This window comes from Dipodomys spectabilis, unplaced genomic scaffold (assembly GCF_019054845.1).
Source record: "Dipodomys spectabilis isolate Male_0828 unplaced genomic scaffold, ASM1905484v1 ptg000089l, whole genome shotgun sequence".
NCBI classification, from domain to species: Eukaryota; Metazoa; Chordata; class Mammalia; order Rodentia; family Heteromyidae; genus Dipodomys; species Dipodomys spectabilis.
In genome coordinates, this window is record NW_024870766.1 from 1,298,212 (window position 1) to 1,325,629 (window position 27,418).

Below are 27,418 nucleotides of genomic sequence, written 5' to 3' on the forward strand. Positions count from 1 at the left end.
GGAACACTGCAAGAATGAAAAGTGCTGTAAGGTCTAAGGAAAAGAGGGAAGAATATGGGGTGTCATCCTCTGGACTCTGAATGTATTTATGTGTGTTCCCAATAGATTTAATTTCTCTTGGGTGAAGGATTGTGTTTGCACTCTATTGCCAAAGCATAAACTCATGGTGTATCTATTTGTCAGGAGAGGAAAATGGGGCTTAGGAAGTTTAAGTCATTTGCTCAGTCCCCCATTTTTGTAAGTAGTACGATCTAAGTTTGACTCCAAAATCCATTCCTTGGATAAATAATGTGACTAAGTCTAGAACAGATGATTGCAGATGACCAACAAAGCAAAGATGAAAATGACAAACAGGAACAACTTTATGTATAACTTAAACTACTGTGTTGTAGATTCACCATAGAGTGTGTTCACATTGGTTGTCTCAGTCAGGTCAGATTGCCAATGTATGATTCAGAAAATCAATACGACTTCAAGCTGTAGACATTCAGAAAGCTAAAACTTATTGACTACTGTGTACTGGGAATCTTAGCTACAGAGGTTTACATAGCTTCTACTAGTTTAACCTCACTTCCAAGACTGCAGCTTTCATACGAAAACATTCTCTGCATCCAAAAGCATTGTTGCTGGGGTCAGCAACAATTCCCTGACTTTCACCTCCCATGTAGCTAGAACTACAGGCATGAGCCACTGGCAACTGGCAAGTTGAATTATCTTTAGACTAAACCATTTGTTACAAAGAGTAAGAGCAAGTGTGGCTGTCTGGGTCCTCACTCATCTGTCTGGAAGAAAACTTCAGTCCAGAAAGCCACTGTCAATTCACACCATGAGAAAAAAAGAATGTTATTTGCTACCCTTGGGCTCATTCCTAGGTCTGAGGCCCAGATTTCAAACAGACCTGGCCTGGGACGAAGTAGCTCAGGTTAGGTACTTAGTCACGGGACTTCAGCTTCAAACGAACTGTACATTCGGGGGCCAAGCTGCCACTTGAGCCCGCGGCCCCAGGCCCCAAGCCTGACTCACCTTGTGGAACTGTGGCGGGTAGATCCTGGCCGCCCCGTGGTTCAACAGCAACTGGTAGCAGACCTCAGGCCGGGCCGCAGGTCGCACGGAGGTGACCTTCAGCACGTACTGGATGGCGGCGCAGCCGTTGATGTCCATGAGGTTGGCCTCGGCGCCCGCCTCCAGCATCATGTGCATGAGCACGTGGTCGCAGTTCCAGGCCGCCTTGTGCAGCGGAGACTTGAAGTCGTCGTCGCGGGCGTTGACCTCGGCGTGGTGGTCCAGCAGCGTGCGGCAGATGAGGTGATGCTCCCTGCTGTACTCCTGCTCCTTGAAGCGGAGGGACCAGTAGGCGGCCACGGCCAGCGGGGTCTCCATGTGGGCGTTCACGCTGTCCACCACCGCGCCGTGCTCCACGTAGAAGGCCACCAGCTCCGAAAGGCCGAAGTGGGCGGCCGTGTGCAAGGGCGTCTCCTCGTCCTGGTTGTTGGTCTTCATGTTCACGTTGGCGCCTGCGGGGAATCGAGGCAGGCAGGGGTTGGAAACCACGCTTTGTCGCACTGACTCCCCCTCTGATCCCCCCAGCAAGCCACGCCCGGAAACCACCGCGCTGTGGGGGAGGAGGCAGCACTGCTGCCGGAAGTTCTTCGGGACAGCCCTGTGCTGAGCTGCGAGGCTCACCTTCCGGGCAGATCTGCAAAGACCAGCTGCTGTCTGTGCAGAAGCAGCTTTTATCAATAACAATGTGAAACACCACCGCAATGAAGGTTCTGTTGGAAATTCTGAAGCTCATGCAAGTGGTTTGGGGGAAGGAAATCAATTGCTTTGACTGTTTTACAAAATGATGTTTCTCTTCTCTTTTAAAGCAAGTGAACCTCAAAGTCTGAGCAGGCAAACTGGAAGGACATGACAATTTCCCAGCTCTCAGGTTGACATCTTAAGAGCTAATTCTTTGGAATACAATGAACATGTACACACACACACACACACACACACACACACACACACACACACACTGCCAAGTGAGTCTAAAGGTCATATTTTGCATTGAAAAGGGTAGAAGCTAGTAGAATAGAAATAGTTATTACAAAAAAGAAAATAATTCAGAGATTGTAGTATATTCGATTTGGGGTTGACAACAAATGTTAGAAATGCATACTTTTTTGTGCTTGAGAAGCTCCTTAGAAATTATTCTTTTAATCCAATGCACTATGTAGCTGACCAAGAAAATAAGGTGCATTTTGTTTTTCTGATAAGGAATGTTTTAATGACTGGAATGATCAAATTGAGAAGGTGCAGTTTTCCTTCTCTGCCTGATTTAATGGGGTGAAGTAAATGTCTGCTATGGGGCCAGATCTATAATGAATCCTGCAAGACATTTTCTAGTGGCTTGAAATTTACATCTGAAGAGATCTTTTATTGTTATTATTGTCATTGTTGTTATTACTCCAATAAAAATATTCACTTGTCATTTAACCATGGGCAACATTGTAAGCTAAATGCTTTTCATCCACTACCTTGTAAAATCTTTCCAGCAACTCTGCAATATGCATAGTTTTAATCCTACTTTTATGGATGAAATTTGTACTTAGGTGAACAATTGGCCAACAATACACTAAGCTAGTAAGCAGAAGAACCAAGATTTGAAATCAGACAGGTTGGCTTCAAATTACTGTGCTATTCTACCTCATTATTACTTTTCTGCAGGAAAGGAATTTGTGTATATTACTCTTACTTAGTATATGAAAACCAGAAAGAAATTTAAAAATTTAATGTTGCATTTTGTAATTTTAAAATATCTGTTCCCTGTGAAATGCTCCTCTATTCCCTTATTTATGCCCCACTCCCACCCCCAAGCATTTGAACATATTTAAGAAATGCAGTTCTCCCGTAAGCAAGCTCAGTCAGTATCCTATGCAGGATTAACCCTCCAGTGTGGTTTGCAAGAACACGTAGTTCAGAATTTTGAGATTGTGGACTCTCTAACTTGCAGAAAGCAATACTGTAACCACAGGCCGTCACTCACAGCGGCTCTTTTCATCAGTATTCTGCCCTGGAAGAGTTCTGGGTAAGGTCTTCATTCAGGTCAAGGCTTTGCTCCGGAGTGAAATGGAATAAATAAGGACGTCTTCCCAGAAGCCATGTGTGGGGTCATTTTGGACGCTGGAGAATTTCCAGTAAGGAAGAGAATCAAGGGGTCAGAATAAAATTTTTACAGGCCAACCTGGAACAAATCACATCCTTTATTTTTTAATGGACTTGGACATTTACAATTGATCTTTGACCTCTTGGTACAACTAGATATGTAGCCTGGTTGGCTTTTCTAAATGGGAGATCTTTATTTTTATACTTTGAGTTGTGTCTTTTGAGAATAACTTTGCCTAGGAATAAATAATGTAGGAAGAATTGACTTTTTTTTAGTTTTGGGGTTTTATAATTTATTTAAGAAATTAGAGCTCAGAAACATAAACTCCTGGGAACTTTTACAAATACTTTCAATTTGAAAATATAATGTATTCATTTCCAAAAGCTACTACAATAAAATATCCCATACTAGATTGCTTAGAATAACAGAAATTTATTCTCACATAGCTCTAGAGACCAGAAACTCTGGAATTAAAATGAGGACAAGGTCAGTTCCTTCTCAGAGCTTTGAAGAAGCATCTGTCTCCACCTCTGTCTAAGATTTTAGTGGTGACCACTAATTCTTGCTATTTCTTTGCTTGTACACTTGTCACTTCATGCTCTGCCATGGTCATTCCATGGTAGCCTCCCTGGGTCTGTCTGCACATGTGGTCATCTTCTTCAGAACTCTAGTCAGAATACTGCAGTAAGGACTCACCTATCCTTGTACAACCTCAGCTTTATGTAAGTAATTATTTTTACAACAATCCGATTTCCAAACAAATTTACATAATGATGAATTGGAGATTAGGACTTCAACATAAACATAGGTCTTTTTCATTGAGGAGGCATACAACATATATGAGAATAGTTTAGAAACATATGTAGATATGGTTTTAAAATTATTGTAAAGTTACCACCCATGTAATCATATATGAGGTTAAGAAATAAAATACTTCTAGACACAGAACAACACTCCACTCTCCTGCCATCTCCACCATCACAACTCCAGACTGACAGAGAAAACTGTTATCAGGTAATTAGGCCTAATCAGAAAATCGGATCTATGCATTTCTATTTTGTTTGACCACTTTTGTACATATGTGTAAACGAGTTCAGTTTTGTTAATTTTGAACTTTGTATAATTAGAATCATCAGCACATACTCTTTAATGGTTTGTTCCATCATTCAATATTATATTGGTGTAAACAACCTTTATTATAATGTGAAGTGTTTGTGCCTTTTATTATGTTCCATCCCTATTCGATGGACCTTTCCAATCTCAGGCTACTCCAGACACTGTTGTTGGAATCAGTCTATTATGTTCTTGTACCTCGGTGTGCATGTGCAAGAGTTTCTCATGTAGCTTATGGTTATGGGTTATGTAACTCATGAGTTACAAGACTGCAGCATCTTTGTGTATGAACAGCTTCAATTTCATTAAATAGAGTTAAGATAGATTGTTGGAGCAGATTATAAGCTGATTCTCTAAATGTGAAAGTCTTACTTTGCTCAGAGGCCTGATAGCCTTAAAGATGAACTATAACCTAGTTTTTTTTTTTTTAAAAAAAAAAAGATTTTTAAGTGCTTATAATCTGGACCTTAATTTTAGCTACACATTAATTTAGGAAGACTTGGTGGTATTACATGATGGAATCTTCCATATGGAAATATGTTCTGTTTTTTTTTTTTAAAGATGTTTCCTTACATACATATCCCAAAACATGTTTGCAGAAATTTTTATCCTAGGTAAGCCAAATGTATATTGAACTCATGACGGATATACTGCATTCGCTAGGAAGTCTGCCATTGCATCTAACAAGACAGATAAAAATTTAAATGTGTTCCTTATGATAAAGTACAAGGAATTTGCACATTATACCTGTGGGCTCAGATGACTGAGCTATGGTGATTTAGTCAAGAAATTAGAGCTCAGAAACATAAATTGCTAGGACCTTATATAAGTATTTTCTAATGTGAAAATATGATCTATTAGTTTCTGAAAGCTACTATAATTACATATCTAATACTAGGTTATTTGGTAACACAGAAATTTATTCTCCCACAATCTCTGGAGACTGGAAATCTGAAATTCAGTTATCAACAGGGTCAGTTTTTTTCTAAGGGCTTTGAGAGAGAATCTGTGTTCACCTCTCTTAGTTTCTGGTCAGGGCCACTAATCTTTGGTGTTTGTTGGCTTGTAGACATGTCATTCTAGTCTCTACTATCCTTATGTGGCATTCTTCCCATGTCTGTGTGTCTTCACATTGTCAGCCTCTTCTAAAAATACCAATCATAACACAATAGGGATCCATTGCTCTAGTACAACCTCCTGTTTGTTCAAGTGATGTTCTATTTCCAAATAAATTTACAGGCTGATGTATTGGAGATTAGTATTCAACATATTATTATTATTAATAATGTTGGTATTATTAGTATTAGTATTATTGCTGGTCCTGGGGCTTGACCTCAGGGCCTGGGCTCTGTACCTGAGCCTCCCTGTGCTCAAGGGTACTGCTCAGCACCACTTCCAGCTTTTTCTGAGTAGTTTATCAGAGATAAGAGTGTCACCGACTTTTCTTTCTTTTTTCTTTTCTTTATTTTATTTTATGGTCGGTTGTGGGGCTTGAACTCTGGGCCTGGGCACTGTCCCTGAGCTCTTCAGCTCAAGGCAAGTGCTCTACCACTTGAGCCACAGAGCCACTTCCAGTTTTTTGGTGGTTAATTGGAGATTAGAGTCTCACGGACTTTCCTGTCTGGGCTGGCTTTGAATCATGATCCTCAGAACTCAGCCTGCTGAGTAGTTAGGATTACAGGTGTGAGCCACCAGCACCTAGCTCAATATATTGTTCTATAGATATAGACCAAACAGTTAAGATAAAAGAACTGCACTCAAACACATGGGATCTGGCTATGAAGAAAGAGCCCAGGCTCCAAGGAAGATAGCTGTGAGAAATATCCTGAAATTAGGATTGCAGACTTTAACACAATAACATTAATAGTACATGTTCCATTTCTGCCATAGTGTCTTGTCATTATCTCCAAGACAAGTGATCATCAACCTTAGATAGACATCGGAGGCTGGTTGAGACCTCTTGGCAACTTGCACTGTGGCTCCTCCTGCTGGGCCTTGATACTTTCTACAGGGCCCAGCAGTCACCCCAAAGCCTAAGCTTTGTCCAAACCTGTCAAATCCAGACCTCTGTCACTGCCTGTGTCTTCCCAAACTCAAGGACTACAGTCCCACTTTATATTCTAAACCAGATCCTCTCTCCTCTCCCTGAAGAATTTATAGAAAGGGAGATGGTGCTGAAATGGACAACGAGCCCAAGTCAGTGTTTTCTCAACACTCTAAGAATTGGATGTTCCCTTTCATCTTCTGCAGAGACATTTGTACATAATATAATCTATTATAGTATTAACACAGGTGAACACACTCAGGAGTCCAGAAAGGATTTGGTACAATTGACTAATATAAGGTAGAAGGTTAGAGTCTCCATTATGCTGCCTATATTATCTGAGATGTTTTACCATAATTAGTTTAGACGTGAAGTTCATCAACTTGAAATACACCTGTCTTCGTTTAAAGGGCTGACATAGGTCTCAGTGTAGGTGAAAGGCAGCATGCTTGTTCCTTTACGAAAATGTTAATAAAGTCTGATATTTTGAGCACTCTCCAAGAATTTTATATATATTGTCTCACTTATTATTAACAGTAAGCATTCTCTTGAAGTATCTGTTATTCAAAGGTTAGGGCTCTCTTTTCCTATTCAGACCTTTTCATTTCCTGCATGTTCTGGAATTGTTTCTCAAGTAGGCTTCTTTGTCAAGGATGCAATTTTGTAGAGTGTCAAGTTTGTTATTAACTGTCACCAAAGCATATTTTCAGTTGGCTGCTTTGTTCTTGTTTCAATTTTGACCTTTCTGTCTACAATCTAAAGCAAATATATTTTCTTGTATCTTCCATAGTCTTGTCTTAAATGAAATCTTAAATGAAATACCATTTTCCTTAAGGTCTTATTTCTCGAATATTCACATTCTCTCTATAGTCTGAAGTTGGGCACTACTTTCTTCTAGATCAACAAGAACAGTTCCTTCCTTCCCTGGGGTACTTCATCCTTTAAAGTGCTTGTTATCTGATTAATATTGATTCTTTTGCATATATGGACTCTGCCATTTTCAGCGACGATGGGGGTATTTTGATCCATCTTTTATCCCCATCCTGACAGTGTCCACAAAGTCCCTAGGAATTTGCCACCAGACATGCTTATACTCCACTTCCCAAATCCTCAGGAGAAAGTCTCAGTATCATTACCAAAAGTCTTTTGGGACCTTCTGCATACATTTTCTGTTAAAGGCCTATACATCCCTATCCTGACAGACTAAGAATTCCTGGCTCTAGTTACCCAGTTATATTTTCATGTTACACTTAGCACAATCACTCAACACGTCCTCAACGAACTAATGTGCCATATTTTCTCCTTGAGCTAGGATTTCATCAGGATAAACCAAGTACACTATTGTAATGACATTCAAATATCAGAGGGTCTAAGTGAAAGTTTCTTCCCCATTATCCCCCATTATACATGGGGTAGTCTCAGGTTGACATTCAGAGAACTAAATGTCCTCTCAGTAACGCTGGTAGACTCTTGCATCTTGCGGCTAAGCCATTTCTACCTGTGTGTTTTGTTTTGTTTTGTTTTGTTGTTTCAACCATCAGGACATCAAAGGGAACAATAAACTAAAATTCTACATGAGCTTTCACTGTGACCTGGAAAGTGACTCACAACTTCTGTTGACATGTCATCAGCTAGGAAAGCCACATGCCTGAGGATGTGCAAGGGAACTAGAAAGTGTGAACTTCCATACCCCAAGAGGGCAAGGAGACTAAATGTTGTGGCACTCTAGGTATTTCTACCATGGCCAAATCAAATTGACTTTCTCTGACTTATAGATAAACATACAATGCAAACTGAGTCAACTCTTATCTTTACCTCCTGTCTTTTATTTTTTTTTGGGGGGGGGAAGTGTCTTCTCCAATTCAAGATTAACATCTCTTCCTATTGGATCCAATACCCAGCAGTAGACAGCGCCCATACAAATTTCTCTATGATATATATATATATATGATCTCCCTTCCCATGAACTCCTTGCCCTCCTTCTGTAAGCATTCTTTGTTATGTGTATTTTTTCCAGTACTGGGTCTTGAACTCAGGGCTTAACCATCTCACTCAGCTTTTTCACTCAGGGCTAGTGCTCTACCACTTGAACCACAAACTCCACTTTCAGCTTTTTACTGGTTATTTGGAGATTAGAATATAAAATATTTGTCTTCCAAGGCTATTTCTGGACCTTGATGATCAGATCTCAGCCTCCTAATTAGCTAGGATTATAGGCAGGAGCCACTAGTGCCACCTGCTTCAATGTCAAGCCTTTTCCAAATGTTTTAATTTTGGCACTCTTGGGGTTTGAACTGATTACTAGGCAACCACTCTGCCACTAAAGTTATACTCGCAGCCTATCAACATTTCTAACTACCCCTGGTTTTCTTTGAAGTCTTTTTGGACAAACTTCTTAAAAGTGTATACATTGCCTTCTGTATCTACTTTCTCACATCAAAATCTCCCCCACTTTCTAACTGGAACTACCATGACAAAGGTTGCTCTACCACCACTTTTCAACAAAACCCTCTCTGCTACCTCCACCAGTGTCACTGACTCTTCTCTTGAAATTCAACATTTCTCATCTTCTTGTTCCTGCTTGGCTATGTCTCAATGACTTTCCTTAAGATTCCTTTTCATTTTCCACATGTTCTCTTCATTTCAAACATGATTGTGTTTCACTCTGGCCATCATTTGTTCCAGGGAAACGTTCTTGAGCAATCTTAACTACTCATTTCATTTTTACCTATGAACAAACAACTCAACATTTCATGAACATGTATCCGTCCAATAAGGGATTCTTGCCAGAATATGTCAAGAACTAGGCAGCTGGTGAGCTTGAGGAGGGAACAGAAACAGTGTCACAATAATCTGCTAAATTTGAAACGATAGTTAAAAATCCAGGGAGACAAATTGTGCAAAGTGTGATGGATGGGTCTGAGGTTCAGCCTGGAGTCACAAACCTGGTGTGAATATCACTTGATGATATTTGAGCCATGAGATCACCCAGATGTAAGTTTAGATCAGGAGAACCATGAGATACAAAGACACTCCCATAAGACTGAGAAAAGGCCAATGAAGGAAGAAGAAAACAATTTGGCTCTATGAAGACTAGCTAAATCAAATTCTTTCTATTCTCATAGCAACTCTCTGCTTCATTAACAGCTACCTGTAGGGTGATTTTTTTCCATATTGAAAACAGGAAGCAAATACCACAAACTCTTTCCCTGTGTCTCCTGAAGCAAATATTTTTTCATATCACAGCTTATCTGCCAACTCCCCAGAACGCTATTTCTCATCCCCTGGGAGGCAGATGTGTCTCCCAGATGTGTCTCCCATGTTTATTTATCATTTTGTTTATTTTAAAGTTACTGAACCTTAAAGACAAGATGTTTTCCTAGATATGTTATTGGAGAACACAGAGGTGTAGCCACTGAGCCTAGTCATCTTACATTTATTTATTTATTTATTTAGTAAAAAAACATCTTTTTAATTCCAGAAAATGTTGATTAAAATTTAGAAAAGTAACTGTAGATAAGCCTGAATAACTGTAGATAAGCCTGAATATGACTCTGGAAAATAGACCATTTAGCTTTTTTTGTACTAATCTCGTTGGACCCCTGGAGTCAGATCGTATCTTACAGCTGGATGGTATAGGAAATGAATACCATTGTTGTCATTCAGCTGAGAAAAAGGACAGTCCTGGAGAGGAAGAAATAAATAAGCTATGAATTTGGAGAAAGTAAATAAGGACTTCTTGCTCAACCTAGGGACAAAATTCTGTTTGCTGTGGGGTCAGACATAGAGGAATCCTGGCCTAGTCCTGGCTACACAGATAAGGACAGGACAAGAATAAGACAGGAAGATGACTTGGTATGAGTGGGGAATTAAGATGGCAGAAACAATCACAGAAGAAGGAATTGGTTCAGTCTCTCTTTTCCAGTGGCAGCTGCTTTAATGATAAAGCTCATCTCTGGTGAAGCTAGTATCCTTGACCTTAAAGGAGGAGGTCATCTATCCAAAGAGAACACCTGTGCCTTCCTGTATCATTGGCATATACAAAGAACCTTTGCTAAAATCACATGAATGTAAAGAGAGGCTGTTTGGGTATGGGACCAGCAAGGAGGGGAGGAGGGAGAGAGAAGAGAAGGTGATAGGGAAATAGGACTAATGTATCCCATAGACATGTAGGAAAATAGAATAATGAAACACAGTAAACATTGTAAGAAGGAGGGGAACGGAGGATCAGAAAGAGCACTAGAGAAGGTGAATTTGAACATAGGGTATTATATGTATGGATGGAAATATCACAAGAAAATCCTTTGGTATAATTAATAAACCCTAAGAAAAAATATGCTTAACAGAGTTTAAGTCTCTGTTGGAGTGCATAGGAGGAGAGAGGTCTTGGGAAAAGGCTTCCTGCTCATATGCATTGGGGGGATTATGTTACATCAGGGCTGCCTGTTGTGTGCCTATAGTGTCTGTATTCCCAGCTGGTGAAGCTAGGCATACAAGGAAGTTTAGAATAGCCTCAGAGATGGAGGAAAGATGAAGACTGTCTCAGAGTTCTGCAGGTCAGAAATCTGACACAGATCTCAGTAGACATGTGATTGATTTTATGTGTCAACTTCACTGCTCCTATATTGGATGAAATATTTTTCCAGGGACTTGGCAAAGTGGTACACACCTGTAATCTCAGCTAGGTAGGAAGTAGAAGTAGGAGATTCATAATCTGATTCCATCCCTGGCAAAAAGTTCTCTGAAAAATAAACTCAAAGCAAAAAGAAGTGGGGGCCTGGCTCAAGTAGTAGAGTTCTTGCCTAACAAGTACAAGATCCTCAGTTGGGGATAAATGAGGGGGAAAAGAAAAGAAAATTCTAGAAATTTCTGTGAAGGTGTTTGTTAGGTGAGATTCACATTTGAAAACAGATTACTTTTCCTAAAATGGTGGGCTTTATCTAATCAGCTGAAGACCTTACCAGAACAAAGAATGATCTCTGACAGACAAGACTTCGACTGCTCTGTCTTGTCCTCCTTCCATTGAAAGAGCTGCTTCATGCAGCTCTTGCTGTACCAAAAGAGTTTCTTCTCCTACCAAATTCACTCTTCTAAGCCGGCATTTCCCAAACTCTGTTCTGTGACATATGAATGCTATAAGCTGTCTTAAAAAGAAAAGCTCTGTGGTAAGGTAAACAAGCAGATTCTCTGACATTCTGTATATATACAATAGACAACAACATGCACATGGTTCTCAAATAAGAAAATCTAATTTTAAATGAATGTCCTCAAACCTATTTGACCAAGAACTCTCTCATTTTTAAAACAAATGTTCATTAATATGAACAGAATCAATGTTTAATATAATCAAAGTATTGGGGAGATGTATTACCAGACCAAACACAAACAAATAACGCTCCACAGCCCCAGTGTGGGGAAAAGAAAGAGCCAGTCATGAGCCCTGAGCGTCACTGGACTTTCCAAATGGAGTTGTCAGGTTATTAAGTGGCCCCATCTAGGAGGTGAGGGAGGAATCTCAAAGGAGTTTCCACTCAAGTTGTCTTACTTAATGGAAGAGTCTCTTACTCCAGAATTTAGGTACTGAAGAAACCACTTGGAGCTCAGGCCACATGAATCCAGTCACCTGCCCTGCTCTGATCTATGCTTTCTCTTCATCAAAGTCTGTGAACAAAGCATTCTAGACAGCCAAAGAGTTCAGATTCACTGACTGACATTTTGAGTGTACACAGTAGAGGCAAAAAAATTAATAAATCCCGGAATAGGGCAGCAGTAATGTCACAGGACAGGCCCAAGACTCATGTAGTCTTGTAGGCCAGACAATCTCTAGTAAAAGTGAGGCAGCACCACCTAGTGGATAAAATCGGTACTCTTCATTGAGATCAATCAACAACTAAAATCCAGCTTCAACAAATACCTACCACGTGCTCCGCGCTTTAATATGCAAATGAGGGTAGCAGTTTTAACCTCGGGGCATAATTGTAAAGATTAAAGTGAGCATGGTATTACCAAGTATGAAGCCCTGCCTCTTTCCTCAGGGATCTCCTGACCTAACCTGGGTTACAGACGTGATTTTGCTTCCTACTATAGTTCTTTGGTTGGTGTGATGCTCTTCATTAAAAAATATTTCAGTCCTATAATAATTCAGTCCTATAATCCCACCTACTCAGGAATCTGAGATCGGATTATTACAGCTCAAAGTGTCAACCTGAACAGAAAAGTCTAAGAAACATTTTTCCAAGTAATTAGCAAAAATGCCAACTGGAGGTATGCTTCAAGTGGTAGAGGGCCATCCATGAAAGAAAGAGCCAAGTGAGATCTCAATGCCCTGAGTTCAAGGTCTGGTACCACAGAGAGGAGAGAGAGACAGAGAGAGAGAGAGAGAGAGAGACAGAGACAGAGACAGAGACAGAGAGATAGAGAGAGAATAATAACACTACTGATCATAACATTTCTGAGGGCTACTACCCTTCTACAACCAAAAGTATATAAAGGCTAGGAATACTAAGCAGGCTCCAGAGGTTTGTTTTCAGGAGTCTCCCTTACTATACATGCTAAAAGTAGTCACCACTCAGTGGCTGTCATGGATACTGGATAATACTTCTTCTGACTGCCAAGCATGTTTTCTCTTAGAAAAGAGAAGGGTCCACTCTTAATCCATTCCTATTGGCCTACTAAACAGTATAAACTTTTAAAAAGCTGTCTTAGGCTTGATTTTCTTGCCTCATTTCTGATGTTTTTTGCATCTTGAATATGTGTGTGTTTCCTTGGCTTGCTTAATGGAGATCTGTGATTGGAGCCTCAGGTTCTTGTCTGATTTAACAATTACCTCCAATCCTGGACCCTTGAGTTCCTTCTAAAATTGATAAGATTATCTCTAAAAGTTATTACTTAGGGAGCTTACAGAGAAAACACTCCATTTCTGTTTCTCAACTTAATATATTTTTGCTAAACGGTGTTTAAAATGTTCAGAGGATAATAAGATCCAGGATTCTCTAAGCAAGAAGGAAAAATAAAATGAGAGAGAAGTGCTGATAGGAAAAAAAATGAAGTACAGGCCCAAGGAAATGTCATCCTTCAATTTCCACTTTCATATGCTTGTAGTTATAAAATAAAGATGGCACACCTAGGCTAAAAACTTAGCACACATGTCACACGTATGGTTCTCGCTAAAGGGACATGAAACCAATAAAGCCAGTTGAGAAAAGGAAGTCTGTAATACTGATGCGGGGGAGAGGGGTGAGTAAAAAGTTGTCATTATTACTTCCGCTGTGAAAAACCTCTTAGGAATAGTCTGGACATGGTTAAGCAACTTAAATGGGAGAAAATAGACCATAATAGTCTTACCGGTAAAGCGAGATGAAGAAAAAGGAAAAGAAAAACTGTTTAGTGACTGGGACATTTAACTTGCTTGCACCTAGCTATTCCTATTATTTTACACCTTGCTATATCCCATTGCTGGAGGCAAAAATTAGAATTGATCAAAGGAGTGCTTTTAATTAAAGAGTTTAATTTTAAGGAAAAGGAATGAATGGAATGTTTAATATATCTTCTTCAATTACTTATCTCCACTGATTTGCCTTGGAGAAATTCAGAAAATCCAAACAGAGGTTTTGTGCTGTTGAGGAGGAAAACTTAGCTTCCAGGCTGAGAGGCTGCCTTCCTTACGCTAGGGAATTGCAGAGTGGGGAGAAATGATAGTGGAGTGGGAATATATTTTGAAAGAAACCTGGGATGTTTTCCACGTTTTTAATTAAACATATATTTATATATTCAGCTGCCTTCCCTTAATTTTTTTAGAACCTGTAAAAACATCTCACAGGATGAATTGTTTCAAGCTAATGGGACTTCCCTCTCCTATTGTGTCACCCGAACACTAACTCTTCTTCTACATTTTTTAATCAGTAAAATGTCTCAGAAGGCTGCTCAGTGTGCAATTTCCAGCAAGACAGCAAGATCATCATGAACTCCAACCAAACAGAAACAGCTTGCTCACAGTGTGACAGGCTGTGTGAACCGAGACTTCATTGAAGTTCTCTGAGTTTCTGATGCCACATCTATAAAAATGTCAACAACGTGTTCCTTACTTGGTTGTTGCTGAGATTAAATGAGACATTTTGTTTTAACACACCTGATCTATCCCCATGGTGGACATTTAATATATGTTATTTTCCCTCCCATTCTCCTCTTCATATACATTTTTTACTGGGAACATCAATTTCCTGTATATGTGGAGCTGATGCTGCTAACTTTATTAAGCTAGATTTTTCCATTAAGCATTTATCCTTATTCATTAGCTTGGAGGACTGGTGCACAGAGATATTAAATTATTTACTCAAGTTTAATGAATGAAATTGAAAACCTTTTTCCCCTGCTTAACATGAATGTGCCCTTTTCAGTATGCAGAGCTTTGTTGCATTTATTCAGAAGCTATTGCTAAGTGCTTAGTTTGGAACACAGGATTAATGAGCCTGGAGACATGGCGTTGGTCACCATGACAACCAAACTAGCTTTGCTCTGCTGCAAGCTCAAACAACAGATGCAGGATGTTTAACTCTGGCCTGCAGTATATAGCTGCAGTATAGAGGTGTTTTTTTTTTCCATATATCTGACTCCCCATTGCTGTGTCCAATTACTCCTTAATTCCCTGGGAAAGATAAATAAATAAAAGAACACCCCTGTTGCTTTAGGGCTCTGCTTTTTTTTTTTTTTCAGCTATACCACCAAGCCTCCTTCCAGAATACATTTATCTCTCCATCAGCTCCTGAAAATTGTGGTATCTGATTCACATTCTACTTCTGAATACCAATCCCTGCCATTCTTGTGGGTATGGATGAAGACCCAATACCCTGGGATCTCATTCTCTTCAGTGACTTGCTCCTCCAGCCCAACTTTGTGACTCACACCACGGTCATGTCAGGACTAAGGCATTACCTGAAACTTAGGAGTCTCCAAAACTCACTCATTTATACACCCAGTTCTCTGCTCATCCCTTATGCCTTTTAGCTTGCTTGCTACATTCATTCTGTGAATTTCTCTGTGTGGTCTCTGACCTTCCTCTCCCCACCCACATCCAGTTGTTCCATATGCCATCATTTCAAAAACCCTACTGCTAAAACCTTCGCCTCCTTCTATTTCCTCATAAATGTATCAGTGCTAAGAGTGACCTTAATCGTGAGGGAACCTAATTATCTACGGTTTCAGTCAGTGCACTCAAGCGACTGGGTGCTACAGCTGTACAAAGACTGCTCTCATCACAAAGTCAGTTATGAAAACCCCAGAACACTCAGCAATCCAATGCTTCTTTTCCTCACTTATTTCCTAGTGCTCTAGAGTAACCATTTCAAACTGCTTTCTTTCTTCAAGTCTTTAATCCTTTCCTTATCCAATATCCTCCTGTTTTGCTTTACATGGTAAATGCTCTCCCTTCAAATGGAGACTTTCTCAAAGCTCTATTTCTTTACCTATTCTCTTCCCTTTGCCTCTGGCTATAGCAAAACTGGGAATCTGCTCTCTAGTATCTATTTCCCAAGATTCACAGAATCCTGACACTATAAACGATGCCTCCTCTCTCCTCTCTGCAATCTATGCCCTCTAAGTCAATTTTCCATCCATTTTTGAATTAAACTTATAGGCAGACACTAATCAAATAATAAAGTGTAAGTGTGAAAAAGGAAGACTATAATGTGCTCTCAAAGTATAGTCATTGAAGGAATTCAGGAAGAATGGTCTTCATAAATGAAGTCTAAACTTAAATTCTTTATAGGAGCAGATTTTGGTTTACCAAAGAAAAGACAGTAGAACACTCTAGACAGCAGCAATATTGTATTCACATTCTGTCTTTGCTCCATACCTTAATACCTGGAATGTCAGCAATCTTTCCTTAAGTCTAATCAGTTTTATTTTCTTTTGAGACATTGACTATCATTCTTTTTCTTAAAAAATCAATAAATTAAATAAACAAATAAATCTCAAGTGATTATGTCAAAGATTTCCCAGATGAAGAACCTACCCTATACCCCTACAGTACAGGTGCTATTCAACAAACTTGGCCATTCCACCTTAGGCACAAGTAGATAGCCAAGCATTATAAAACAGCTCAGGAAAGCTTAAAATGTAATAGATAGGCATAATAAAAACAAAGAATCACAATCTGGAGTAAATCTCTCAGAAAGGAGAACATAAAGATAAATGTAAAACAGGAAAGACACAGTAGGGTAATTAGAGGAACTATCCAGGAGGTCTGATATTCAAATAAGATAGCAGAGGGAAATCAGAAGAAAAGAATTTGTGCAGAATGTAATTCAGGAATATGTCTGGGAATTGATAGACAAACGTTTGGGGGGATTGAACAGGCCAGAACAGTGGAGGAAAATAAACTCACCAAGGCAGATGGATCCATGTGGAAGTTCAGAACATGCAAGAGGAAAAGAAAACTCGAAGTTCCCCAGGGAGTAAGATAATAGGTTACACATAAAGATAGAGGAAATAAAAACAGCTTCAGATTTTCCAGCTGCAATGTTGGAAAACTAGAAGCAATGATGCAGGGCTCCATGTGAGAAAAACAAAACAAAACAAAACATGAATTTAGACTTCTGTGCCAATCAAGGCAAAATCCATGCACTGCTTGCTCCACATGTGTAGTCTCAATTTAAGAAGACTTGAGATGTTGGAAACAAAAAATTCAGCATAGAAGACAGGAAAAGAGAATGTCTGGAATAATATGGAATAATATGCAGGGTGAAAGTAGTGCACTAGAAGTGGGGGGCTGAAGGTTCCAGAAAAGACCTAAAAAAAATGAAGCTGATAGACACTCATTTACTGTTTTGTTTTTTTTTAATATTTAAAATATTTAAATATTTCTTTTTTAAGGAAATATTTTGAAGGTAAAATATGGTAGAGATAGATATAGATGTATATCTGTCTACAGATATGTACTTATTCATATGTGTATATATAAAGATAAGAAATATATGGAGGATATTGTAAAGGGAGGACATATACTTTTACTTTTTTAGTTTTCTTATCTTTCAGTCGCTTTCTAAAGGGGGAGTTTGACATCTTAAAAGATGTCAAACGTTGGCAAATGTTTTAAAGTTAAAAATAGCAATGAGTATATAGAAAATAAGCAAAAAAGAAATGGAAATAAAATAAATCAAAATAAATAAAATCAAGCAGAGAAAACAGGCCACTGTCATCCTTGTCATCCTGATTTGCTGTAAGTGTCCTAGTTAGCATGTAAGTGTGCTGTGGGGCTGGGGAGTGAGAACAATCCTGAGTGATGGCGGAAATGAGTCAGGTGCTCCCTCTTTGCACTTCAGCCAAACAACTCATTAACAAACATTGTTTAGATTGCTATTTTGTCTTTTCCCTTTTCTATGCATAGTTGGTCTAAATATCCAACAAATCTGATTAAGCAAATAAATAGTTGCCCCTGAGGAGGTAATAATTGAGTACTATATTTTTCACAATCAACCTGAAGTCTTACCTTTTTACTATCTTTCAAGCAGTTCTATATATCTTCTACCTCTTTTATTGAGCGTATTTTTTTAACAACTCTTGAGTTTCCTGTGATAAAATATATCTTTTTTTACATTTCAGTCACTAACTGCTTTTTTCTAATATGCAGAAATGCAATTGGTTTTTTTTGTCCATTGATCTTAAATCAAGTGTTTCTGCAATATTCAATGGCAAATTCTAACTATCTGAGGATAGGTTTTCTTGAGGGTTTTTTTTTTCTGTCGACAAATGTATTGTGTAAAACAATGGCAGTTTTTGCTTATTTCTTTCCACTCTTCTTCATACATTATTTATTTCTCCTTTCTCTTTGTATGGGTAAGGACCTCCGGATAGGGCTAAAGGGACCCAGTGAGAGTGGTGGCCAGCTTTTGTTCAGCCCTGACCATAACAGGGATGCTTTGAACATTCTACCACTAAACAGACCATAAGCCTTTCCCCAACACTCCCCAACACTGCTCGAGGCTGCTTGTGTTTTGTAAAGTGTAGGATGATTTCTTGCTTGGGCCCTCTCTAAGAGCTGCAACGAAAAAAAAAAACACAAAAAACAAAACTGCTGTCTGTCAGGGTATAAATGAAATATGGCCTCCAAACTAATTTCAAGTTTTCTCATTCATTGCAGGATGACTAGAGAGACAGAGCTTCTAGAAAAAATCAGTGACCAGAAGACAAAGCTTTTAGGAGGCATTTTCTGCTAGCTGAAAGTGTCTGAGCAGGGAAAGGTCAGCAGTTCCCATTGCTTACAATTGCTGATTACTGTTTCTTCCTGTATGTAGCAAGAAGTCTCACTTTTAAGTTATATAATGAAATGCAATTTTGTTTAAAGTTAATTTTAATAAGGAATAGCAACTCCAAGACAAAAATCCAAATCCTGGTGTCATAGGTACTAACAATGAGAGATGTAGCAGAAATCAGGATGATTTTCAAATGAATTAGATGATCAGACTTGGGCTATGCCAATATATAACACAAGAATGAAAAAAATGGAAAGCAATGAGATGGTCTGTCCAACAGGCAGATCTATTTCTTGATTAAAGTGAAGGCCAGTGACATCTTGCCTTATTATACCGCTTCATTGAACAAGGAATTTCCTAACATGCTGTATGACTGTGTCACTGTCATACTAAGTAACAGAGGACAGTCTTTTAAAGGGCATGGTTTTACCCGGATGCTACATTCTATAGAAAACATTTGAATTTTTATGGCTTTTTCTGCAGTAACAGTTTTTCCTCCTACTGTCAGGATTTGCTTCATGCAGAGTAAAGCAAGCAGCTTTCATTTTCTTCTTACAAAAAGGAAGAAGTAGAATAATAATATGCAGCTTAGCAGCCCACTAACCCTGACCTGACTCTTCCATGCTAGGAGATGCAGGATGCAAAGAGAGAGAGGTTTGCACTGAGGTAAACAAGCCCTCGTTACTGATTGCCATTATACTAATACCAAAGGAAACAAAGGCCAGAAAATGGGGGGTGTTAAGTAGAAAAGAAAACAGAAAAATAGCAGACACATCCAGCAAGGGGACAAAGCAGGCTGTGCAACACTGACAAAATAGGAGAAAAAAATCCTTTAAGAGAAAATTGCATGCAATTTTTTGGACTCAATTAGCCTTTTCCACAAAGAGCACTTTTCTACAAAGAGCCCATTAAAGAGCAAATGAAATTACATCAGTTTTCAGTTGCCATGGCATTGCTTCTTCCTCTAATGGACCTCTCTGGTCCTGAGTTTAATGTTAGCCTGGCTTATTTTCTTTGTCTGTGTGCTGTCTCACTTCCTTCTGTCCAGCCACCAAGTGATGTATATGATTTCTCCCCCAAGGTGACTATGACATGATCCCAGAGAAAATTCAGTCCTTGGCTCTATTACCAGACTGGAAACATGAAACTGGCCGCCAACCTAACAGTCTCCATTCATTCACTAGATGACATAAAACTCTATTCATGTTCTCAGGACTCCTGAAGTCCCTGAAAGGCCAGTCAGGAATTGTGACCCACGATTTTGCTTTTCTATTGATTCCTATTTGCCAAGTACCATTTATACAAACATATATATATATATTTATATATATATATACATGTGTATATATATATATATGTATTCCATACATATTAGACATGTGTATAAATATATGCATTTCTACAAATAAATAACTTAAGTAAAAGATTTACCTTTATGAAACTAGGTAGAGTTAAACATAAACTATGATATAAAATATGATTGTTTTAAGTATTACTGAAGTATTATTTTTTGATATTCATAGTCATGTACAAGGTTTAGAAAAATGAATCCATCCTGTTAATACTCTTCTCATTAAAATGTGTTCATGTCAACCATCAATTTTATATCCTTTTGCAGGTACTGAGAATTTTTTTTTTTTTTTTTTATGGTCTTGGGGCTTGAACTCTGGGCCTGAGCACTTTCCCTGAACAACTCAGCTCAAGGTTAGCACTCTACCACTTGAGCCACAGCGCCACTTCCAGCTTTTTCTGCTTATGTGGTGCTGGGGAATTGAACCCCTGGCCTCATGCATGTGAGGCACGCACTCTTACCACTGAGCCACCTTCCCAGCCCCAGCAGGTACTGAGAATTGAACTCAGGGCCTCATGGTCTTCCACTTGAGCCACATCTTGGTCTTTCTTTTATGTACTTTGTTTTGTACAAAGGCTTTACACTTTTGCAGAGAGGTAACCTCCAGTGGAAAACTTCCTATCTGTACTTCCTACTTAGTTGGGATTACAAGTGTGTACACTCATACTGTGCCTTCCATGAACAACATTATTACTTTTAACAACAATTATTAACAACATTATTTTGAGTACCTGTATGATTTGAAAATAGTACAATTTAAAGTTTTATTAGATATATACATATTTCATTTTTTCAGTAATATTGGTGACTGTACAACATAAATTTTCTAGGAGAAAATGTTATTACCTGATATAGGAAAAGATTTCTTCAAACATAAAGGGCAAAGGAAATAGTATGGCAATTATAGTCATCAAAGTTGAAAAATCACTGGTAAGAAAATGAAAAGGAAAACAAGCTACATATTTAAGAAAGGATTAGTATCTAGAATATGTAAAGACAAGTATGTAAACAGTATATGTGTAACTATATCTATGAACAATAATACGTAACCCTTTCGATAATATGAAATCAAATAACCTATTTAAGAAAAAAAAAGCTGGGTGCTGGTGTAATTCCAGCTACTCGAGAGGCTGAGATCTGAGGATTTTGGTTCCAAGTCAAGCAGGGCAGAGACTCATATCCAATGAACCACCAGAAAATTGGAAGTAGAGCTGTGGCTCAAAGTGGTAGAGCACTAGCCTTGAGCAAAAGAGCTCAGGAACAGTGCCCAAGCCCTGGGTTCAATACCCACGAGTGACAAAAGAAAAAAGCAAATAAGAAAGACATGAACAGCAAAGTAAATATCTCTGTTGGCAAATAAATACATGAAAATATATCATAGGGAAATTCTATCTGAAAACACAATGTGACATTAGTTATAGCTATTAGATGGCTACAAAAAATTAAATATCTTCACATATTTGAGTTTGGGAAATGATGGGGACCAACTGGAGTTTTCACACATTGTTGGTGGAAATACAAATTTGTATAGCCACTTTTTATTGTAGTGTCTTCTAAATTAACCATTCATCACATCATCTCATGGGTATTTGCCCTAAATAAATAAGGCATATCCATATAACACTCTGTATGTAAATGTTAATAGCTGTATTTTTTTCTCTAATTTTCAGAATTGATAAGAATTAGGGATATCCCAAGTGGCCCTCTATTGGCAAGTAGATGTACTGCATTACAAGTATACTCAGGAAATTATAAAGTAAGATTTATTTGCAACCACATGGCTGAATTTCAAATGCATTATAATTACTGGAAGATAAGAGTCAAAAGCCCAAATATTATATAATTCAACTTATATGATCATTTTTTGGGGGGAAGCCAACTATAGGGTCAGGAAATCACAGAGGTTAGAGGGCTTTGGGAAGAAAAAAAAGACCCAAAGAGTAGTACAGAACTTTTAAGATGATTATGCTGATGGTTTCATAAAAAATAGTGTTTCTCAAAAATAATGAATTTTGCTGTGGATCCTTCTGTGTGAAAATTGGACTTTGGTAACCTGACTTTTAAAAAATGCTAATCTTGCATCTATTATCACATGCATGCTTTTTCCTTAGGTTACACAATGAAAAATTAGATAGATAGAGAGAGAGAGAGAGAGAAAGAGAGAGAGAGAGAGAGAGAGAGAGAGAGTTAGCAATATTACTATCTGCCCCTTCCCTAAAACTTGATAATGAAACTCTGAACCTACTTATCCTTTACTCCTCTCCCTGATTCTCATGCGAATCCATCAGTTTGGGATTTTTCCAAATCCTATGAATTCTGTTTCCACATTCCTCTCTTCCTATCTGGCTTGGCCCTGAGGGCAAGGCCCCATCCTCTATCAACCTAGACCCCTAGACTTTGGCAGCAGCTTCCCTGCTGGTCTGCTGCCCCATTCCTGCGTTCCTCCGGTCATTCTCTGCATAACTCAAGAATGAAGGTGTGAACAGACCAAGTCATTGTCTTGCTTTAAACTCTCAATGTGTGTATTTTCAATCCTCACACCTTGGCCTCCATCAGAAGGCCCTGAGCCATTTATCCTATACAATATTACCTTGCGGCACAAGCCTCTGCCCTCTTGTCCTTTTGAGCCAACCCTAAGCCTTTCATACTGAGGACCATTTGTTTAGTAATCCAAGCCTGTGGTCCCTTGCACTTTGCCCTTGAACTCGACTCCTCTCCCACAGTTCCTGTATAATGCCTCCTTCCTCCTCATTCTTGTGGTTACACATTATATCCTAAGGAAGTCTCTACTCATTTTATAATAGCTCACCCTTAACATTCTAACATTCATTCATAACTCCTGTTTCCTCCTTCATAGAACTTTTCTTCCTTATAATTATATATTTAAGAATTTACATACTGAAGAACTAATTTTGTTGATGCTTATATCCCCTGCTGGACTATATTTTCTTTTGAGTGAGGAAATTACATTCTCTTCTTCACTTACTTAACCTCATTTCTTTTTTTTTTTTAATTTTAATTTTTATTTTTTGTGAACATACTGTATTAATCTCATTTCTTAACTGAGCAGGAGCTAAGTAAATATTTTGTTAAGGAAATTAGTAAATTGTTATACTTCCCATACTTAAAAAATAGGAAGGTTGGGCTGGGAAGGTGGCTCAGTGGTAGAGTGCTTGCCTTGCACGCATGAGGCCCTGGGTTCGATTCCTCAGCACCACATAAGCAGAAAAAAAAAAAAGCCGGAAGTGGTACTGTGGCTCAAGTGGTAGAGTGCTAGCCTTGAGCTGAAGGGCTGAGGGACAGCGCCCAGGCCCAGAGTTCAGGCCCCACTATTGGACCAAAAAAAAAAAAAAATAGGAAGGTTCCAAGATCATCCCTGAACGACCTCAGCTAAAAGAACTAACTATATATGCCTATGTGCATGTGTGTATACCTATAAATATGTGTGTGTATGTATATACATGTCTGTATGTGTGAATATATGTGTATATATATATGTGTGTATATACATATATATGTAAAGGTATTTAGTTTGAAAGCTTCAATTAGGTGACTGTTTCATTTTACATAGGTGAACACACACACACACACACACACACACACACACACACACACACAACTTAGGGCCCCTGAACTAGGCTAAAACAGGAGTATAAATAACATATATCCCATTGCCTGAGTGGGAATCTCCAAGGCTTGAAACCATGACTGTGCAAACAGAAAGGCTTACCTTTCCACACCAGCTGCTTAGCACAGAGAATGGAGCTTGGTGTGGTACAAAAGTGCAAAGCTGTGTGCCCGCTCAGAGAATAGCAATTGAGCTTTGCACCACGGTCACAGAGGATCTTCACGCAGTCTAGGTTGGCCATTTCGCAAGCCACGTGGAGAGGAGTCTTCCCATTGGGTCTACAGTTGATTGTAGCATTGTGGTCCAGAAGCACCAGGAGACATTCCACGTGGCCAAACAAGACTGAGATGTGCAAGCCTGTTGCCCAGGAAGACTTTAATTTGTAACTAGGCAACCAATAACCTGAAAAATGAAGAAGAAGGGAATTTTAACTTATTTATCCTAGGATGGCTCCTGGTTTTAGGAGGATTTCAACAAAGTATTTTATTTGGATCAAATTTATAAAATTGAGAGGAAGGCAGCTCAGAAGTTTCAGCGCAAAGATTTTAGTTGTTCTTGTTGTTTTGAGACAAGGACCCACTACAAGCTGGCCTTGAACTCTTGGTCTTTTTGCGTTAGCCTTTGAGGGCTGGGATGGCAAGCATGGCCAACTATGGCTGGCCATAGTAGGTATTTAATTTATGGGGGAAGGAGCAGATGGGATAGGAGAGAATGATGGAAGTTTGACTCTTGTCAAGAAGCACGGGATGTGTTAAATTGTAACCCTTCTTGTACAACCTTTAGAAATTCAGGGAGGAAAAAATAGTCACATCAAGATTTTTTTCTGTGTTTGCCTGTTGATTTATATGAAATTTCTTTTCATAGAAGAATTTAAGGCAAATGAAAAAATTTTAAAGAATGTAAGTTTTGTTTTAAAATGTCTTGAATATAACATGGCGGGGTCAGGAAAGAAAACGAAAAGAAGTCAAAAAGTAAGAGAAGCACATGAAATAGAAGTTACGTCCTGCACAACTAAATTACAGCCAAGGCAAACAGGAAAACCTAATTGATGTATGGTACACTTAACTATGCCCACAAACTATGAACACATTCATTAGTCAAAAAAAGAAAAGAATTTGTTCCTAGAGCTGAGAGCTTAGATAAATATTTTCCATTACATGTTGGAATCTCTCTCATTCTCTCTTCTTCCTCTCCTCCTCCTTCTCCCTCTTCTTCTCCTTTTCTTCTCCCCCTCCTCCCCCTCCCTCCCCTTCCCCTTCCCTTCCTCCTCTTCCTTGCCTTTCTCCTCCTCCTCCTCCTCCTTCTCCTCCTCCTCCTCCTCCTCCTCCCCCCTCTTCCTCCCTCCTTTTTAATTGCCATATTTGACCAGTATAGCTCTGGTGACTTTATAAAATTCTCGTGCAAACACAAGCCATGAGCTACTGCATTTAAACTCATGGAATGGGGAATGGAAACTCCGTAGAGAAAGAGGACATGATGATGGGTAAGGCTATAGCAATAGCACCGCAGCCTAAGAGAGACTCTAGGGATGAAATAACAAAATGAACTTAAATTTGAATGAATCAAAAGTTTGCTTTTAGGCTGTAAAAATTCCACTTAAAAGTATAAAGTAAGCAAATATGATTTAATGGTCATTTATTTTAGAGAAGACCTAGGGAGGGATTTGAGTTAACAGTACTCTTAAAATGAGCCAACAGGTAAACCGAACTGACAAAATACTAATATAATCTTAACCACATTAATAAAAGCCCAGTACTCAGAAGATGAGAAGTGAAAGTTGTATGCTTCACTGATTGCATGATATCAGAATGAATCTAGTGTATTATGATTGCTTCTGGCACCAACCTGTACAAGGAGTGAGGAGCAACTACAGGACAGTCTGTAGATGAGGACCACGTTAAAAGTGAGCCTGTCACATCTCTAATCCTGGCTACTCAAGAGACTAAAATTGTGGTTTGAAGCCAGCCTAAACAGAAAAATCTGTGACTCTTCTCTCCAATTAACCAGCAGAAAACTGGGAGTGGTGCTGTGGCTAAAGGTCTAGCCTTGAGCAATAAAGCTCAGGGACAGTGTCCAGACTCTGAGTTCAAGCTCTATGACCAACATTTTTTTTTAAAAAAAAGTAAGCCTGGTGATCAGGTCTTAGAAGTTTCCCATTTAAGCACATCTATGACACCCCTACAAGTATAATGGCTCATGTGTGAAGTGCCACAAAGGGGCACGGTTTTGCAGACTCCAGTGAATGCTGCTCACAGTGCATGCCATGAAAGGCTATCCTGTGGTGGTCAGTTCTGTAACCTGGCCCACATGGAAGAGTTTGCACACTCTACAGCATTGTTCCCAAAGGTTAAACAATGGAAAATAACTTCATTTTATATCAATAGAAGAGTAAATTATAGAACCTGTATACAAGTGAATACTCAATGGCTATTAAAAGGAAGCAGGCAGTTTTATGTAGACTGAAATGAACAGAAGATTAGATATATTATACAAGATACAAGTATATATATATATATATATATATATATATATATATATATATATATATATATATATATATAGTCAGTTGTAGGGCTTGAACCCTGGGCCTGGGTGCTGTCCTGTAGCTCTTCAACTCAAGGCTAGCACTCTACCATTTGGGCCACAGCGCCACTTTTTGTTTTCTGGTGGTTTATTGGAGATAGGAGTCTCACAGACTTTCCTGCCCGGGCTGCCTTTGAACTTCAGTCCTCAGATCTCAGCTTCCTGAGCAGCTAGGATTACAGGCGTGAGCCACCAATGCCCAGCTTTGTCTTTTTCTTTTTTCAAATATATTTTAAACACCTAGAACAAGAAACTGGTTGTAGTAATGGCTTCCCAGAAGAATATGTGGAGTGGGAGTCAAAGGCATAAATATACTTGTTGCTGAGTTCTTCTATTGTATGCATTATTTAGTTTTATTTTTTATTTATTTTATTTCCTGTGCTGGGGCTTGAACTCAGGACCTTACATTCTCAGTTGGCTTTTACTTCTAAGAAAACAAACAAACAAACAAACTAAACTAAATCATTATCTCTCTCTCCAGGATAATTTAAGTTAAAGATACCATTTACAGGGTTACAGATAATACTGATCTATCACACAGGAATGAATAAACTTAATCCAAAATTTGTCTTTCTTTAGCACATCCTTTCATCTAGTTTCTCTTTCCCTTTCTCACTCCCTCCTTCCCTCTCTGCCTCTCTCTTTTAATTCTATTCAGAATTCTATTCTCACTTGCTTTCTCTTCTTCCCACATTTTCCCTGACCCAAATCTACTCTTCCAAAAGAATTCCATTTATTTCACACTAAGGCTAATGGGCTATTGGACTTAGATGGGGATTCTCTTTCAGGAGTATCTTAATAGATGTATGCATCTGTATTCAGTCAGTAGAATTAAGTTTAAGATAGTAGCTTGCTATCTTGGTCACTGAGAAGATAGTATTTGGTTGTGTGCTCTTCCTGGCAGAGCTACATGTGTCCTTGGGTCGACAGATTCAGTCTGAGGTAGGAAGTATCAAGCACAGACTACTAATGTTTGTGTATACGAGCATGTGTGAAGAGAGATAAGCACACAATAAAGTGGTGTGGTGTGTTCATACACTTCTAGTCACAGTGTACACTAAAACCATAAGGTACGTGGCATGCAGCTTGTTTTTGATAATGAGTGTATCACACTAATACAAATATATTATCATTTAAATAGTTTCTTCAATGAGCAACTTGTGAAAACAATTGCTTCTGTCTTGGAGAGAAGCTGGTTCCAGATCTGAAAACCATGGAGGAAGCTCCACGCTCTGATAAGCAGTGAAGATCAGGTAGCTCTGTGCTGCCACTGATTGGAAAGCCCAGCCTGCTTCTGCAATGG

The 27,418-nt window shown here is 38.9% G+C and overlaps 1 protein-coding gene across 1 annotated transcript in view; it reads right to left on the reverse strand.

The window, feature by feature from the left end:
• Asb4 (ankyrin repeat and SOCS box containing 4) overlaps nucleotides 1–27,418 on the reverse strand; it is a 44,177-nt gene that overhangs the window by 10,115 nt on the left and 6,644 nt on the right. The window contains exons 2-3 of the mRNA XM_042684765.1: nucleotides 23,635–23,934; nucleotides 1,024–1,514 (exon numbers count right to left, since the gene is read on the reverse strand). Coding sequence (XP_042540699.1) covers nucleotides 1,024–1,514; nucleotides 23,635–23,934 — 791 coding nt within the window. The remainder of the gene's footprint in view (nucleotides 1–1,023; nucleotides 1,515–23,634; nucleotides 23,935–27,418) is intronic.